This window comes from Festucalex cinctus, chromosome 17, assembly GCF_051991245.1.
Source record: "Festucalex cinctus isolate MCC-2025b chromosome 17, RoL_Fcin_1.0, whole genome shotgun sequence".
NCBI classification, from domain to species: domain Eukaryota; kingdom Metazoa; phylum Chordata; class Actinopteri; order Syngnathiformes; family Syngnathidae; genus Festucalex; species Festucalex cinctus.
The window spans coordinates 15,363,597-15,377,532 of NC_135427.1; the positions used below are offsets into that span (position 1 = coordinate 15,363,597).

The window sequence follows — 13,936 nt, forward strand, 5'->3', positions numbered from 1 at the left end:
CAAAGAAAATTCAGCCCTGCAGTCAGTTTTTCGTAAGCAACATGACATTTTGCTCGCTTGATTATGATTCACAAAAAAAAAAAAAAAAAATCTCAACCACACGTGTGAAAATCCATTGTACCAGTTTGGTTTGATTCAAATTGGGACATTTGAAGTGTCACGAATCCGGCCTGAATACGCAAATCAAGTCGGCCATTTTAGTTTGATGCAGCCATTTTCGGGTCTTTTCAAAAGCTAAATAACAAAAGTTAAATATAGTACTAAAGACAAAAGTAAAAGTATCGAATAACCTTTGAAGAACTGGTAACCCTCCCGGCACTGCTTGTGCTTCATGCTGTTTTTTTTTTGTGTGTCAACAATGTGTCGCAATGGATGGGTTATTACGTTACGTTCTTACCTTCAGAATATGTTTGCATACTCTTGTGAAAGAAAGTCATTTACCGAAAAAAAAATGGGGACACTGTTAATATGAACCTGATCCAGTCAGATTATCTTTTCTTTTAGGATAAAACAGGGACGGAGTTAATATTAACCTGGCTTATGCGCCATATCGGGAAGATTAGTGAGAGGAAGGTTGCATATAAAAGAGGCCACGTCGAGGAAGAAGGACAATCCAATCGGATCCTCGATCCAACAACATGAAGAGCGTCCTCGTTGCTCTTCTCATCTTTGTGCTGCTCAGCCAGTGTGAGTATACGTCGAGATTCGTTTGCACCAAAATGTGTTTAGTTGTGTTACTTAAAACAAGATTTTTTATTTTTTTTTTGTTCAGGCGAGGCCCTGAGATGTTACTGCCAAGGAAAGTCTGATTGTCCAGGATCGGAGGAGACCTGCAGCCCTCCAGACAATGCGTGTTCCACCAGCATACCTCTCGTCCCTTTAGATCTGCGCCCACAAGGTATGTTGGATGTCTTGTAGTCACATGGTCACATGCAGGCACAAATTTGGGTGGGGGATGGTTGATTGCATTTTCCCTAAAGAACAGTTTTTTAAACTTCAGAAGATTAGGATTTTTATATTTTATTTTTTTGGGGGGGAGGGGGGGGGGGGATATATATTTTAAGTGTTTACATTTTTTGGTAATATTACAGCTTTTTCTCTAACTAAAAAAAAAAAATCCAACTTTATTTTGGTAAATTAAAAAAAAAAATTACATTTTTTTTAATTGAAAATTTTAATTAAATATCCTCAAACCAAAAAGATTAAAAGATTATTGTCATCTTATGCATATTTTATCACTGAAAATACAATTTAACAATGGAAGGCTGTTTTTTCTTCTTGGGGAAAGGAAATCACAAAATAATAATAATAATAATAATAATAATAATAAACTTTTTTCTTCTCTAAAACATACGACTCAATTTAGATAATTGTATTTTACTCTCAGAAAAAAAATAACTTTATTCTCATAAGAAATGTTTTGTTTTAAACCTACAATGTTAATCTCAGAAGATTCCACATTCTTTTATTAATAATAATAGTACACTTATATTTTCTTTCTCTAAAAATGTGAATTTTTCTCTGTAAAATAAAAAGTTGCCCTCTGACGATTGTGACTTCATGCTGTGGCTCCAGTTCACCTGTGTGATGACAAGCGCGATGGTCTCGAAAGTGGCCTGCTGCTTCCTGCACTGGTATTGATGTTTATTTGTTTATTTATTTTTTGTCCACAGATTACCCTAAAGGCTGCGCTATGTTTCATAAATGCCAAAAGGCAACCCTGCGCGGCACCTTCAATTTCTGCTGCACCGGCGACTTGTGCAACAGTTAAAATTCATGTTTGGGAATGACAGTCAGTTGCTACTTGCCTTGATGGATGATGAATAAAAAAAGATGATTTGACTCTCTATGGGCTTGTCTTTTGTGCTATTTTAAAAAATGGGTTGGTCATTTATTGTTGTCAGCTACTAAGTTTTATTGAACTGAGGCACAGACAGCAAACAGATTCATTTCAGTCATATATATATATATATATATATATATATATATATATATATATTTTATTTATTAAAGAACTTTTTTTTTTTTTATTAAATTGTGAATGCTTCCCTTGAAATACTTCACTCATTTTACTTCTACAGTATGCGATATTGTTTACTGATTAATGGCTACAAGTATTTAAGTGGCTATTTTATGCCCTGCAACTAATTTTGCAAGGTGAACAAAGCTTTTTAGATCCTAAAAAAAAGGCACCAATACAACTTGAAAGTAGCAGGGGAAAAAAAGCATATAATTGCATGTTAACAACAAATTGATTTCTACTTGCCAGTGAGCAGCATGGTGAGGCCAGTGGTCAACTTGTGAGGTTCGAGGTTGCAATCTCATCTTCATTCTTCTTTCCATCTATTCAAAAGCAAGCGTCTATGATTTATCAGGGGGAAAAAATTGTGGAGAAAAAGTTCTCAGTGAGAAGCCAGTAGACCACATTTGACACAAAAACAATGACACATTATTTGAAACAAAGAATATAACACAATGTAGCATTTTCCCTTAAAATTGCATGAAATTAATGACAAATTTCAATTAGCTTTTTTTCTGTTTTATACATATACTTTCAGAAATAGCATCTTATTATTGGGCATGGATGTTTTTAGTTCCTGATCGTAAAATGACCACAAGAGGGCGGCAGATACAGTACAATAAGGCTGATATCGGTTCCCGATATTTGCAGTCTGCACTCATGTCTGCATCCCTACTTCAAAAACCTCCTGAGAATATGGGTAAAGAATTCTCACGAAATTATTCACACAAATATATATTAGTGATTTTCACATATGATTTTGAGATCCACAAATAGATGCGCAATTTTACAGTAACAGTTTGCGAACACCGTTCTAATTGATTGCAAGAAATGAGAAAAAAAATTTTTGAAAAAAAAAAAAAAAAAAAAATCGCACACAAAAAAAAGTCCATTGATAGTCTCGCCATCATTTTATTCATCATCCATCAAGGAAAGGAGTGACTGTCATTCCTAAACATGAAGTTTACTAAAAGTTGCACATGTCGGTGTAGCAGCATCGAGTTGTGGAGTCACTGAACGTGCCGCAACCTTTAACGGTAACTGTGGGCAAAAAATATATACATGTATTTAAAAAAAAAAAAAAGAAATCACAAAAAATGTTTTCAAAATGAAGAATCAGTCTGTGAATACAATTTTCAGATTTTTTTTTCTGAGAGCACAGTATTATGTAATAAAACAGTCGAATCCCCCCCCCCCCCAAAAAAAAAAATGCAATTTTTACACAAATTAAAAACCAATAATAATTTAAATATAACTTTTTAGCCAGAATAAAGTGTAGCATTATGAAAAAAACAACATTTTATTTCCTGAAAAAGATATAAATAAATAATATTTAATAAATAAATAAAAAATCCCCCTCATCTTCTGGTAATGAAAGATAAAATAAAAAATAAAATAATATTCTTGGAAATTGCAGTGAATATGAATACAACATATACGATGTGAATATGAAAGCACTTGTAGTAAATACTCACAGAAGCCATCTCGGGTGCTGATACATCTATCTTGGAAAGAGCTGCATGTCTCTTCAAATCCAAAACAAGAAGACTTTCCACGACAGTAACACCTCAGGGCCTCACCTAGACAAAGAAATGTGTTCCGAATGAGCACAACTGAACACATTTTGTTGTGAACGGAGCACGACGCACTCACCCTGGCTGACGAGCACAAAGACGAGAAGAGCGACGAGGACGGACTTCATGTTGTTGTTGGATCGAAGATTCGACTGGATTGTCGCTCGTCTTCGATGTGGCCTCTTTTATATGCAACCTACTTCTCACAAATGTTCACAATATGGCATAAAAAGCCTGTTAATATTAACTTAACATTAACTCTTTCCCCATTTGATTTAAGGAAATTACATTCTTACTCAATAGTACACGAACAGGTTAAAAAAAAAAAAACCAATCTATTGCAAAACATTGTCGACCATGTCCCCAACAAATATAGCATGAGGCAATTTCGGAATGATTCCCAGCTTTTCAAAGGTCATATGATACTTTCGTCGAGGCTTTTGAAGGGACGCCGGAAAATGGCAGAATTGACCCGAAACGCTTGAAACCAAAATGACACACTTCCTTCGTGTTTTCGGGCCAGATTCTTGTTGAGACTTTCCTGTGGATCCACTCATGAGAGACACATTTGATGTTGCTAGCAAAGACATTGAGTTGACGTTAAAAAAAAAAAAAAAAAAAAAAAAAAAAAAAAAAAAAAAAAGTTGAAATGTACAAAATCATCCCAACATTTGCAGAGGTGGACCATCAAGATGTCAATGACGGTCGGCCGTTTTGTTGACGAACTGACGGTAAAGACGCCCACTTCTGCAATGACTCTCAAGCGGAGTTGGGAATAACAGGCGTTGCAATCATATTATGCAACTAGACTAAGTGTAATTTTTGGACAAATTGTGTGGGAATGCTGAATGCTAAGATTTGAATGCATGTGGAATGCTTATGAAGTCAATTGAGAGATAAATTATGAAATTATAATCTCCTGGTTTTACTGGGCAATGCGCTTTCCCAACTGTGCCACTGAGCAGTATCAGACGCCTGGTAATGATGATAAGTTATATGTATGGAAGTGGGCGTGGAAAGTGATACTTAGAAAAAGTTCGTCTGTCCCATTGAAAATGAATGAGGAAAAGTTTAACTTTAACGTTAAATTGTTCGAGTACTGTAAGTAATGTGGAATCAGGCCATATATACCCCAGGAGGCGTCAATTTTTTGCAGCTAGGTGAAATTTGAACAGTGTAAATTGGAAGTACTATGTTAGAGTTGTTACGTGGCAAAAAAGTGTGGAGAATAAAAATCACAATAACATATTGTGGGAATGCTTCAGCATTCCTATTGTGTCACACTGTCATGTCACCATATAGCGAATGTGAGAAGAGTCACGGTTACGTTAAAGAAATGAATGTTGGGATAATTTTGTACTTTTAAAGCTTTTGTGAAAGTCAACTCAAGGTCTTGCTAGCAACATCAAATTTGTCTATCATGCATGGACCCACATGAAAAGTTTGAGAATCCGGCCTGAAAAGGCAAAGTAAGTTTGTTTGTTTGTTTGATTGTTTGTTTATTGACATATAGACATATAAACATAAACAAGTAGAAGATTAAAAAAAATTAAAGAAAGAAGAAACCGATATTGCAATCACTAGACTAAGCGCAATTTCTGGAGAAATTGCGTGGGAATGCTGAAAGCTCAATGCTAAGATTTGAACGCATGTGAAATGCTTATGAAGTAAATTGAGAGATACATTATGAAATTATGACCTCCTGGTAATTGGACAATGCACTTTACCAACTGCGCCACCGAGCAGTATCAGACACCTGGTAATGATGATAAGTTATATGTATGGAAGTGGGCGTGGAAAGTGATACTTAAAAAAAGTTCAATGTCTGTCCCATTGCAAATGAATGGGGAAAATTGGAAGTATTATGTTACAGTTGTTACGTGGCAAAAAAAGTGTGTAGAATAAAAATCACAATAACATATGTCGGAATTCTTCAGCATTCCCACGATTAGTGATAGTTTACATGTTCAAAGGGAGTACGAAGAAGTTGAAACCTTATCTAGTCCTACACCTTATTATTGATATCTTTTGACTTATTTCATTATTATATATATTATATATATACAGTAAATTAATACATTTCAATAAAAGAAAGTATGTAATCCTGCTTGTGTATACAACTGCACTTTGACACGTATAGTAATTTGCCAATAGCGTATGTACATGAAATTAATAGGTATACACAATAATACATCCTCATACTCACATATACAATTTTCATTACACTCATACTGGTACATAGAAAAAAAAAATACATTTCTGCAATTTTACTAGCTCATATCTGATTTAAATAATGCTGTTGAACTTTGATTTTAAACATTTTTTTTAAACTCAGCAACTGACTTGCATGTTTTCAGGTCAATCACAAAATTATGCTGCAAACTAAAGTGCAATTTCTGGAGAAATTGCATGGGAATGCTGAAAGCTGAATGCTAAGATTTGAATGCATGTGGAATGCTTGTGAAATAAATTGAGAGATAGATTATGAAATTATGACCTTCATTCCTATATTATATTGCTTCATGCTGATTTTTTTGTTGTGACAAGGTCAACAAAGTATTGCAATAGATTTTTTATTTTTTTTTAACCTGTGGCACGTTTGTGTACTATTGTGTAAGAACGTAATTTCCTTTTTAAAAAAAGAAAAAAAAAAGAAAAAAAAAAGGAAAGATTTAATATTAAACTAGCTTTTGATGCCAATATTGTGAACATTTTTGGTAGGAAGGTTGCACATAAAGAAGGCCTTGCCGAGGGCGAGCGACAATCCAGTCGGATGCAACAACATGAAGTCCGTCCTCGTCGCTCTTCTCGTCTTTGAGCTGCTCAGCCAGGGTGAGTGCGTCGTTCACACCAAATTGTGTTCACTTGTGCGAATTCGGCTAACACATTTCTTTGTCTAGGCGCGGCCCTGACGTGTCACTGTCGCGGAAATACTTGTTTTGCGTTTGAGGAGACATGCGAAGTTTACCAAGATGTATGTGTCACGGTCACAAACGGCTACCGTGAGTATTTTTGTTCAAGTGTTTTCATATTCACGTCATATGTCGTATTCATATTCAGGCAGAACTGCTGGGGGGGTTGAATATTTCAACAGAAGATAAGGAAAAAAATAATAATTTTTTTTTATTGCACTTTTTTTCAGGAAGAAAAAATGTTTATATTCATATTTATTTTTTATTTGTGTCAAAATTGCATCTTTTTCTTGGAAAAAAAAAAAAAAGACTTCTTGTAGTTTTATTCTATTAGATTTCTGAAAATTTGTCTGCATTTTTTTTGCCCACAGTCCATAGCTCTCGCAAAGGTTGCGGTTCGTTCACGGACTGCATGAACAGGCCCGGCGTCTCCACAACCAAATGCTGCTACACCGACATGTGCAACTTCATGTAAAGTTCATGTTTTGGAAGGACAGTCGCTACTTGCCTTGATGGATGATGAATAAAAAGATGGCTGGACTGTCTATGGACTTTTTGATTTAGTTGAAAGTGCAATTTAATAAAACACATTTAATAAAACGCAAAGCAATTTTTGAATAAAAAAAAAATAAAAAGCCCGAATTAGCCAAAAGGCTACTTTTCTGACACAAAAAAAAGACAACACAATTTGCTATAAAGAATAGAAACAATATATATTACATTACAAATACACATAACAGCACAACAGATTTGGTGTCTTTTTATGTTGACAAGTTTATGAATCAATAAGACACTTCAAAACTAGGAGTGTGACGATATATAGATACCGCGATAAATCGTGACACTTTTTCTCCCGATTGATTATCGATGCACCTACGCAAGTATTGCAATATTTGTAGCGAATATCCAGCCGCTATAACGGCGGCTCCATTGTTCGTGACTTATTGAGCAATTACTTGGCGGGCCACTAGGGGGAGTGCCTCATAAGAGTGGTGGCAAAATGGACCCAAGTCTTCAGGCGAAGAAGACTCATCAGCTTAGTTTTATTATTATTATTATTATTATTATGTATTTTTTATTATTTTTTAAAATTTATATATATTACTTATATTTATTTATCTTGTTTTTATTATACTGTGAACTTTTATTTTAGGTTTATATTTTATTATTTATTATAATGCTTTTATTTTTTTATTATTATTATTTTATGATTAATTTTATCGTAGATTATCGTAGATTTATTACCTGACGAATATATGGATAATCGCGGTATCGTCACATCATGAGATAATTGTTGCCTTGTATCATTAGTTCCATTAGTTCCAATTTTCCATCTAAATGAATGGAGGATACTTTCAGATAACACTGACAACAAGCCAAGTTGGCTCACGTGTTAAATACTTCAATATTTTATTAGCACTCAATTTTCAGTATTCCCACGGAATTTCTGCAGAAATTTCACTTTATCTAGTTGAAATAAATTCTTCAAACCAAAATGTCAGACTTCCTTTTTGTGTGTTCAGGCTGGATTCTTGAGACTTTTTTTTTTTTTTTTTGTGGTTTACTCATGATATACATGCCTACTAAATTTCACAAAGCTGGCTTCAGGGACTAAATTTTCTTTCAAAGAACTCTGGTTTGAAAAACAACAAATGGAAATCTGAAATACTAAAAAACACACAAAAAAAACACACAAAAACTGTATTTTTTTTTTCTTATGTCCGATTTCCATTTCAGGAAATCTAGTTTTTGTTTTTCAAACCAGAGTTCTTTCAAAAGAAAATGTAGTCCCTGAAGCCAGTTTTGTGAAATTTGGTAGGCATGATGTGTATCATCACAAAAACAGTCTCAAGAATCCAGCCAGCCTGAACCCACAAAGGAAATCTGCCATTTTGGTTTGAAGAATTTATTTATGGGTCAATTCGATCCTTTCCAGAGGTCCCTTCAAAAGTCTTTTTTTTTCTCCACTGAGACATTTTGTCCAATTGTTACCAAATAGCAAAAGTTAAATAGTACTAAAGATGAAAGGATCAGGTGACCTTTGAAAACCTGTGAATCATCCCTGCACTGCTTCATGCTGTATTTTTTCAACAATGTTGCAACGGATTTGTTGTATTTTTCTACCTTACGCACGATTGTGTACTATTGTGCAAGAAAGTTCTTTTAGGATAAAACAGGGACGGAGTTAATATTAACCTGGCTTATGCGCCATATCGGGAAAATTAGTGAGAGGAAGGTTGCATATAAAAGAGGCCACGTCGAGGAAGAAGGACAATCCAATCGGATCCTCGAACCAACAACATGAAGACCGTCCTTGTCGCTCTTCTCGTCTTTGTGCTGCTCAGCCAAGGTGAGGGTGTCGTGCTTCGTTCATACTTTTGCACGGCTGATTTGTGCTTCTTGAAAACATATAGATCTTTGTTTAGGTGATGCGCTAAGGTGCCACTGCGGAGGAAAGCGTCATTGTGAACATTCGGTGGAGACTTGCAGCATTTTCGACAATGCGTGTGCCAGCGTCATCTTTCTTGTTGGCTTCCGTGAGTATTTCGGATTCATCTTCTGGCAAAAATGGAATTTTTTATCATCGGCGAAAGATTAGGACTTTTTTGTTGTGAAAAAGATGACTTTAGATTTTTTTTTTTTTGGTAATGGTATGCCTATTTATTCTCTAAAAAAATATATATTTTTAAAGCAAAATTTTTATTTTCTGAAATTATAGCTATTTTTGTCAAGAATATAATTGAAACCGTGATAACTTTTTTTTTCCTGTAATGCTTGTGATTTTATCCTGGTTATATGATGGAAATATTTTTTTGTATGTCCCCTTTTTTGTGGAAAAAAAACCTTTTGGGATTTTATCCATGGAAGAGTGATTCTTCTTCTGGCATTTTCATAATAGGCTTTTATTCCCTTATCTATAAAAAACAACAACTCCATTTTGATCATTTGTTTTTTAATCTCAGAGAAAAACATTGTCTTCCAAATACTATGTTATAGTCAGAAGCTTCCATGTTTTTTCATTCACGAATAAATTAATAGTTATTTAGGGATGGGCAAGTACCGATACCAAACTTATTTTGAGGTATCAGGTACTTGCAAAGGCCACCAATACCTGTCAAAGACATTTAAAGAGGATGTCAACTCAAAATCTTGTTGACAATATGTCGTATGTGGCCCAACGAATCTTAACACGGTTTTCTCGTGTTGCCAGTGATGACAAACGCCGCAATGCAGAAAGTGGCCTGCTGCTACCTGCGCTGCTATTGACGTGTGTATTTTGTTTTTGGTTGTTTTATCCACAGCTCCCAGCTACTTTAAAGGCTGCAGCTCGTTGCACGACTGCCAGCTGATGAACAGGCCCGGCATCGCCACAGCGGCCTGCTGCACCACCGACTTGTGCAACAGATAAACGTTTCACATTCGCTACTTATCTTAATAATGGATGATGAATAAAAAGATTTCTTTGACTGTCTAAATGTTTGCTCTTTTGATTTCGTTTGATCTACCTCAGCCATGTAAAGTGACAAGTAGAACAATGAAATGCTCTTCCACCAGATGGCAGAAGGTACACAATTCATCTGTGCTTATGTGCAATGAATTATTTTTCCCAGGGTGAAAAAAAAATAAAAAAAATAAAATAAAATAAATAAATAAACGTTTTTACCTGACGTCACACATCCTTCCAGGTGGCAGGAATGTTAGCATTTTATTTTGCATCCTCTGGAGTAACGCCTCAGGGCCTCACCTTGACAAGAAAAAAAAATGTTGCTTAATAAACAAAACTAAACACGTTTTTGGTGTGAACGAAGCTCGACATACTAACCCTGGCTGATGAGCATCAAGAGAAGACGACCAACAGGGATCGTTTTTCAAGCGATCCAGCTGGACTGGAAATCATCTTCCGTCCTGCCTCCTTTGTAGGAAACTTACCAACCCAAAATGTTCATAATATGGCACAAAAGTTAGTTTAATATGGACCTTGGTCCCCATTTTTTTGTTGTTTTTGTTGTCAGGAAATGACTTTCTTACGCACAGAAAGGAAAGAGCTAAAAATCTAAAAATAAAATCTATAATAATAATTTAAATAATAATCAAAATTAATGAATAAATAAATACAATAATAAAAAATAATTTTAATAATAAAAATAATAAAATCTAAAAGTAAGAAAGAACAGAATCTACTGCAAAACATTGTTGACCGTGTCACAAAAATTGCAGTATAAAGTAATGTAAGGAATGGTCCCCAGCTAATAATAATAATAACAATAATAATAATAATAATAATAATAATAATAATTACCTAAAATAATTAAACAAGAATTTCAATCTGCAATTGGGAGACTGGAGTGGGGGGGAAATCTCCAGGCACAGATGGTTTCCAGACTGAGTAGTAGAAAATAAAAATAATTTAAGACCAACTAATACCAACATTAAAAAATAAAAACAAAATACAAAACAACATTCATTTGTGTCTTGGAAACCAAAACAATCCGCCTTCCCCCCTTCATAGAGACATGAAATAATTTTAAATATTACGAGTAGCAGGTGATACAGATCGAAGAATGAGAATTACAATCCGGATAGTTTTCTAAATATTGATTAGCAATTAGTGACCTCAAAAACATCAAAAAAAAAAAAATAAATGGAATCGATACGAGCAGACTTGCACATGGAACAGAAAACTCAAGACAGCCTCAGGAAAACATGACGTGATGAGCCAAGTTACACAACAAACATTGGAAACATAAATATTATGTTAAGATTACAAAAAAAAAAAAAAAAAAGTGTTTGATTATGTGAGGTGGACTTTGTGGATCCAGTATTTGCAAAATTTGGCTTCCACTCAACTAAGTGACATTTTTTTGCAGCACTGTACGAAAACCCCACCCACCAAAATCAAATTTAACAAACGAACTGACCAACTCCTTTAACCTGGAATAAGTACAGAAAACAAACAAAAAAAAAAAGCACATTAGACAAAGCCAAAGAAAAGTCCACCTACGTTTCCTTTATTCATCCGTGGAGGTATGTGCTGTAAATATGAGTTTTATACATTGCACAAGTCGGTCTCACAGCAGCTACTTGTGCCGGAAAGGCTGCAGTAATTCTTCCAAGTGCAGCCTTTAATGAAGGTGGTTGCTGCGGGCAAAAAACAAAACAAAAAACAAAACCACATCAATGACAATACAGGGAGCAGACATCATTTCGGTAGCATTTGTTCTCATTCGGCCACGCGTCAGCTTAGAGCTGTCACTCTCGGTTGAAATCTTCACGAGGTGAAATTTTAATATTTTTTAGGGAGATGGAAAAATTCACCTTTTTTTAAATAAAAAAAGAAAAAGGGATCGTTTAAAAAAAACAAAAATGTTTGTTGCCATGACTAAAAAAATCAAATTAAAAAGTGAAATAAAATGAAATAAAATGAAATATGAAATGAAAAAAAAAATTAAAATGAAATGAAAAATGAAATGAAAAAATTGAATGAAAAAAATAAAATGAAACATGAAATTAAAATGAAAATTAAAAATGAAATGATAAATGAAATAAAAAAGGAAAAATACATGAAAACCTGGAAAAAATAAAATTAAAAATAAAATTTAATAAATGAAATGAAAAATGAAAATTAAAAAATAAAATGAAAAAAAATGAAAATTAAAAAATGAAATGAATAATGAAATGGAAAAATAAAATTTAAACAATGAAAAAAAAATCAAATGAAAAAATACAATGACAAAAAGGAAAAATACATGAAAACCTGGAAAAAATTAAATTAAAAATAAAATTTAATAAATGAAATGAAAAATGAAATGAGAAGAAAAACTGAATTAAAAACTAAAATCAATGAAAAAATGAAAATTAAAAAATAAAATGAAAAAAAATGAAAATTAAAAAATGAAATGAATAATGAAATGGAAAAATTAAATTTAAACAATGAAAAAAAATAAAATGAAAAAATACAATGAAAAAATGAAATAAAAAAAGGAAAAATACATTAAAACCTGTAAAAAATTAAATTAAAAATAAAATTTAATAAATGAAATGAAAAATGAAATGAGAAGAAAAACTGAATTAAAAACTAAAATCAATGAAAAAAATGAAAATTAAAAAATAAAATGAAAAAAAATGAAAATTAAAAAATGAAATGAATAATGAAATGGAAAAATAAAATTTAAACAATGAAAAAAAATACAATGAAAAAATGAAATAAAAAAATGAAAAGAAAAACAAATGAAAAATTAAATCAATGAAAAATGAAACTTAAAAAAATGAAACAAAAAAGTTAAAATTAAAAGATGAAATGAAAAATAAAACGAAGAACACAAAATACATTAAAAACAGAAAAAAATGAAATAAAAAATGAAATTTAAACAATGAAAAAATTGAAAATTAATAAACAAAATGAAAAATGCCTGCGATTGGCTGGCGACCAGTTCAGGATGTACCCCGCCTACTGCCCAAAGCCAGCTGGGATAGGCTCCAGCACCCCTTGTGAGGAGTAAGCGTTCAAGAAAATGGTTAGGATGGATGGAAATGAAAAATGAAATGAAAAGAAAAACTGAAATAAATGAAAAAAATGACAAAAAATGAAATGAAAAATGAAGTGGAAAAAAATAAATAAAGCTCTAGGGAATGTTTGGAAATTGATGCTACGAGCGTGGGGAAAAAAAATAATATATATATATAAGAAAATTAAAAACGGACATTTCTTGACTGGTCGAAAAATGGCAAGAAAACGCACAAAACAGAAAGATAAAAGTGTCCCAAGTTATAGTCCCTAATGAAAATATGTGACCGTGTGAAGCCGCAATAATCGAACGGCCAACTAACGAGGCAACAACGTATGACAATACTTGAACAAAATACTCACAGGAATCGACTTGAAACATAACTTTGGAGCAGACTTCGTTGTACCTGCAGGTCTCCAACGGCTCAAAACAAGCCGACTTTCCTTCGCAGTAACACGTCAGGGCCTCGCCTAAACAAAGAAACACGTTTTTAACGAACACAACTGAACACGCTTTCGTGTGAATGAAGAACGAAACTCACCCTGGCTGACCAGCACAAAGACGAGAAGAGCAACAAGGACGGTCTTCATGTCGTTTGATCGAGAATCCGACTGGATTGTCGTGGTCGCCTCCACTTGCAACCTTCCTACCCCAAAACGTTTCATAACCTGGCATAAACGCCACTTTAAGATGAACTCTGTCCCCGGTTATTGGCAGGAAACGACTTTCTTATACAACAGCACACATGCATGTGCTACAGGAAAACTGGCAAATAAAATAAAATAAACATATGATATTGCAATATATTGCGTCAATCAATACAGCATGAAGCAATGTTTGATTCCAAGCTTTTCAAAGGTCATCTGATACTTTTCTTCTGTCTTTCTCTTTCACAACTGAAACTATTTGGTAGCAATTGAACAC

The 13,936-nt window shown here is 33.6% G+C and overlaps 2 protein-coding genes and 2 long non-coding RNA genes across 7 annotated transcripts; 3 read left to right on the plus strand and 1 right to left on the minus strand.

Annotated features, from left to right (window-relative positions):
* Positions 1-78: 78 nt before the first annotated feature.
* Positions 79-1,847, plus strand: LOC144004903 (uncharacterized). The gene is made up of 4 exons (XM_077502583.1): positions 79-491; positions 626-687; positions 773-898; positions 1,674-1,847. Exons 1-4 carry the CDS (start codon positions 469-471, stop codon positions 1,769-1,771), a joined length of 309 nt encoding a protein of 102 aa, XP_077358709.1. The 5' UTR covers positions 79-468; the 3' UTR covers positions 1,772-1,847.
* On the minus strand, positions 758-13,936 carry LOC144004902 (uncharacterized). Of its 4 annotated transcripts, XR_013279460.1 has the most exons (7): positions 13,554-13,936; positions 13,375-13,482; positions 10,807-11,645; positions 10,330-10,431; positions 10,171-10,251; positions 2,267-2,361; positions 758-974 (listed from the first exon to the last, which is right to left on the minus strand). XR_013279460.1 is itself a non-coding variant. In XM_077502582.1 (4 exons), the coding sequence occupies exons 1-3, from the start codon at positions 13,675-13,677 to the stop codon at positions 11,554-11,556; spliced, it is 324 nt and encodes a 107-aa protein (XP_077358708.1). In that variant the 5' UTR covers positions 13,678-13,750; the 3' UTR covers positions 10,620-10,889; positions 11,509-11,553. The 4 variants fall into 4 exon arrangements, 2 of the variants coding, with proteins under 2 accessions (XP_077358708.1, XP_077358707.1); XR_013279461.1 differs by lacking the exons at positions 10,171-10,251; positions 10,330-10,431 and having other exon boundaries at positions 775-974; positions 11,509-11,645; positions 13,554-13,861; XM_077502582.1 differs by lacking the exons at positions 758-974; positions 2,267-2,361; positions 10,171-10,251; positions 10,330-10,431 and having other exon boundaries at positions 10,620-10,889; positions 11,509-11,645; positions 13,554-13,750.
* LOC144005052 (uncharacterized) lies at positions 6,372-7,124 on the plus strand. The gene is made up of 3 exons (XR_013279489.1): positions 6,372-6,426; positions 6,495-6,596; positions 6,878-7,124. It is a non-coding gene; the product is annotated as an uncharacterized LOC144005052 (long non-coding RNA).
* On the plus strand, positions 8,704-9,982 carry LOC144004905 (uncharacterized). Its single transcript, XR_013279463.1, has 3 exons — positions 8,704-8,856; positions 8,933-9,043; positions 9,809-9,982. It is a non-coding gene; the product is annotated as an uncharacterized LOC144004905 (long non-coding RNA).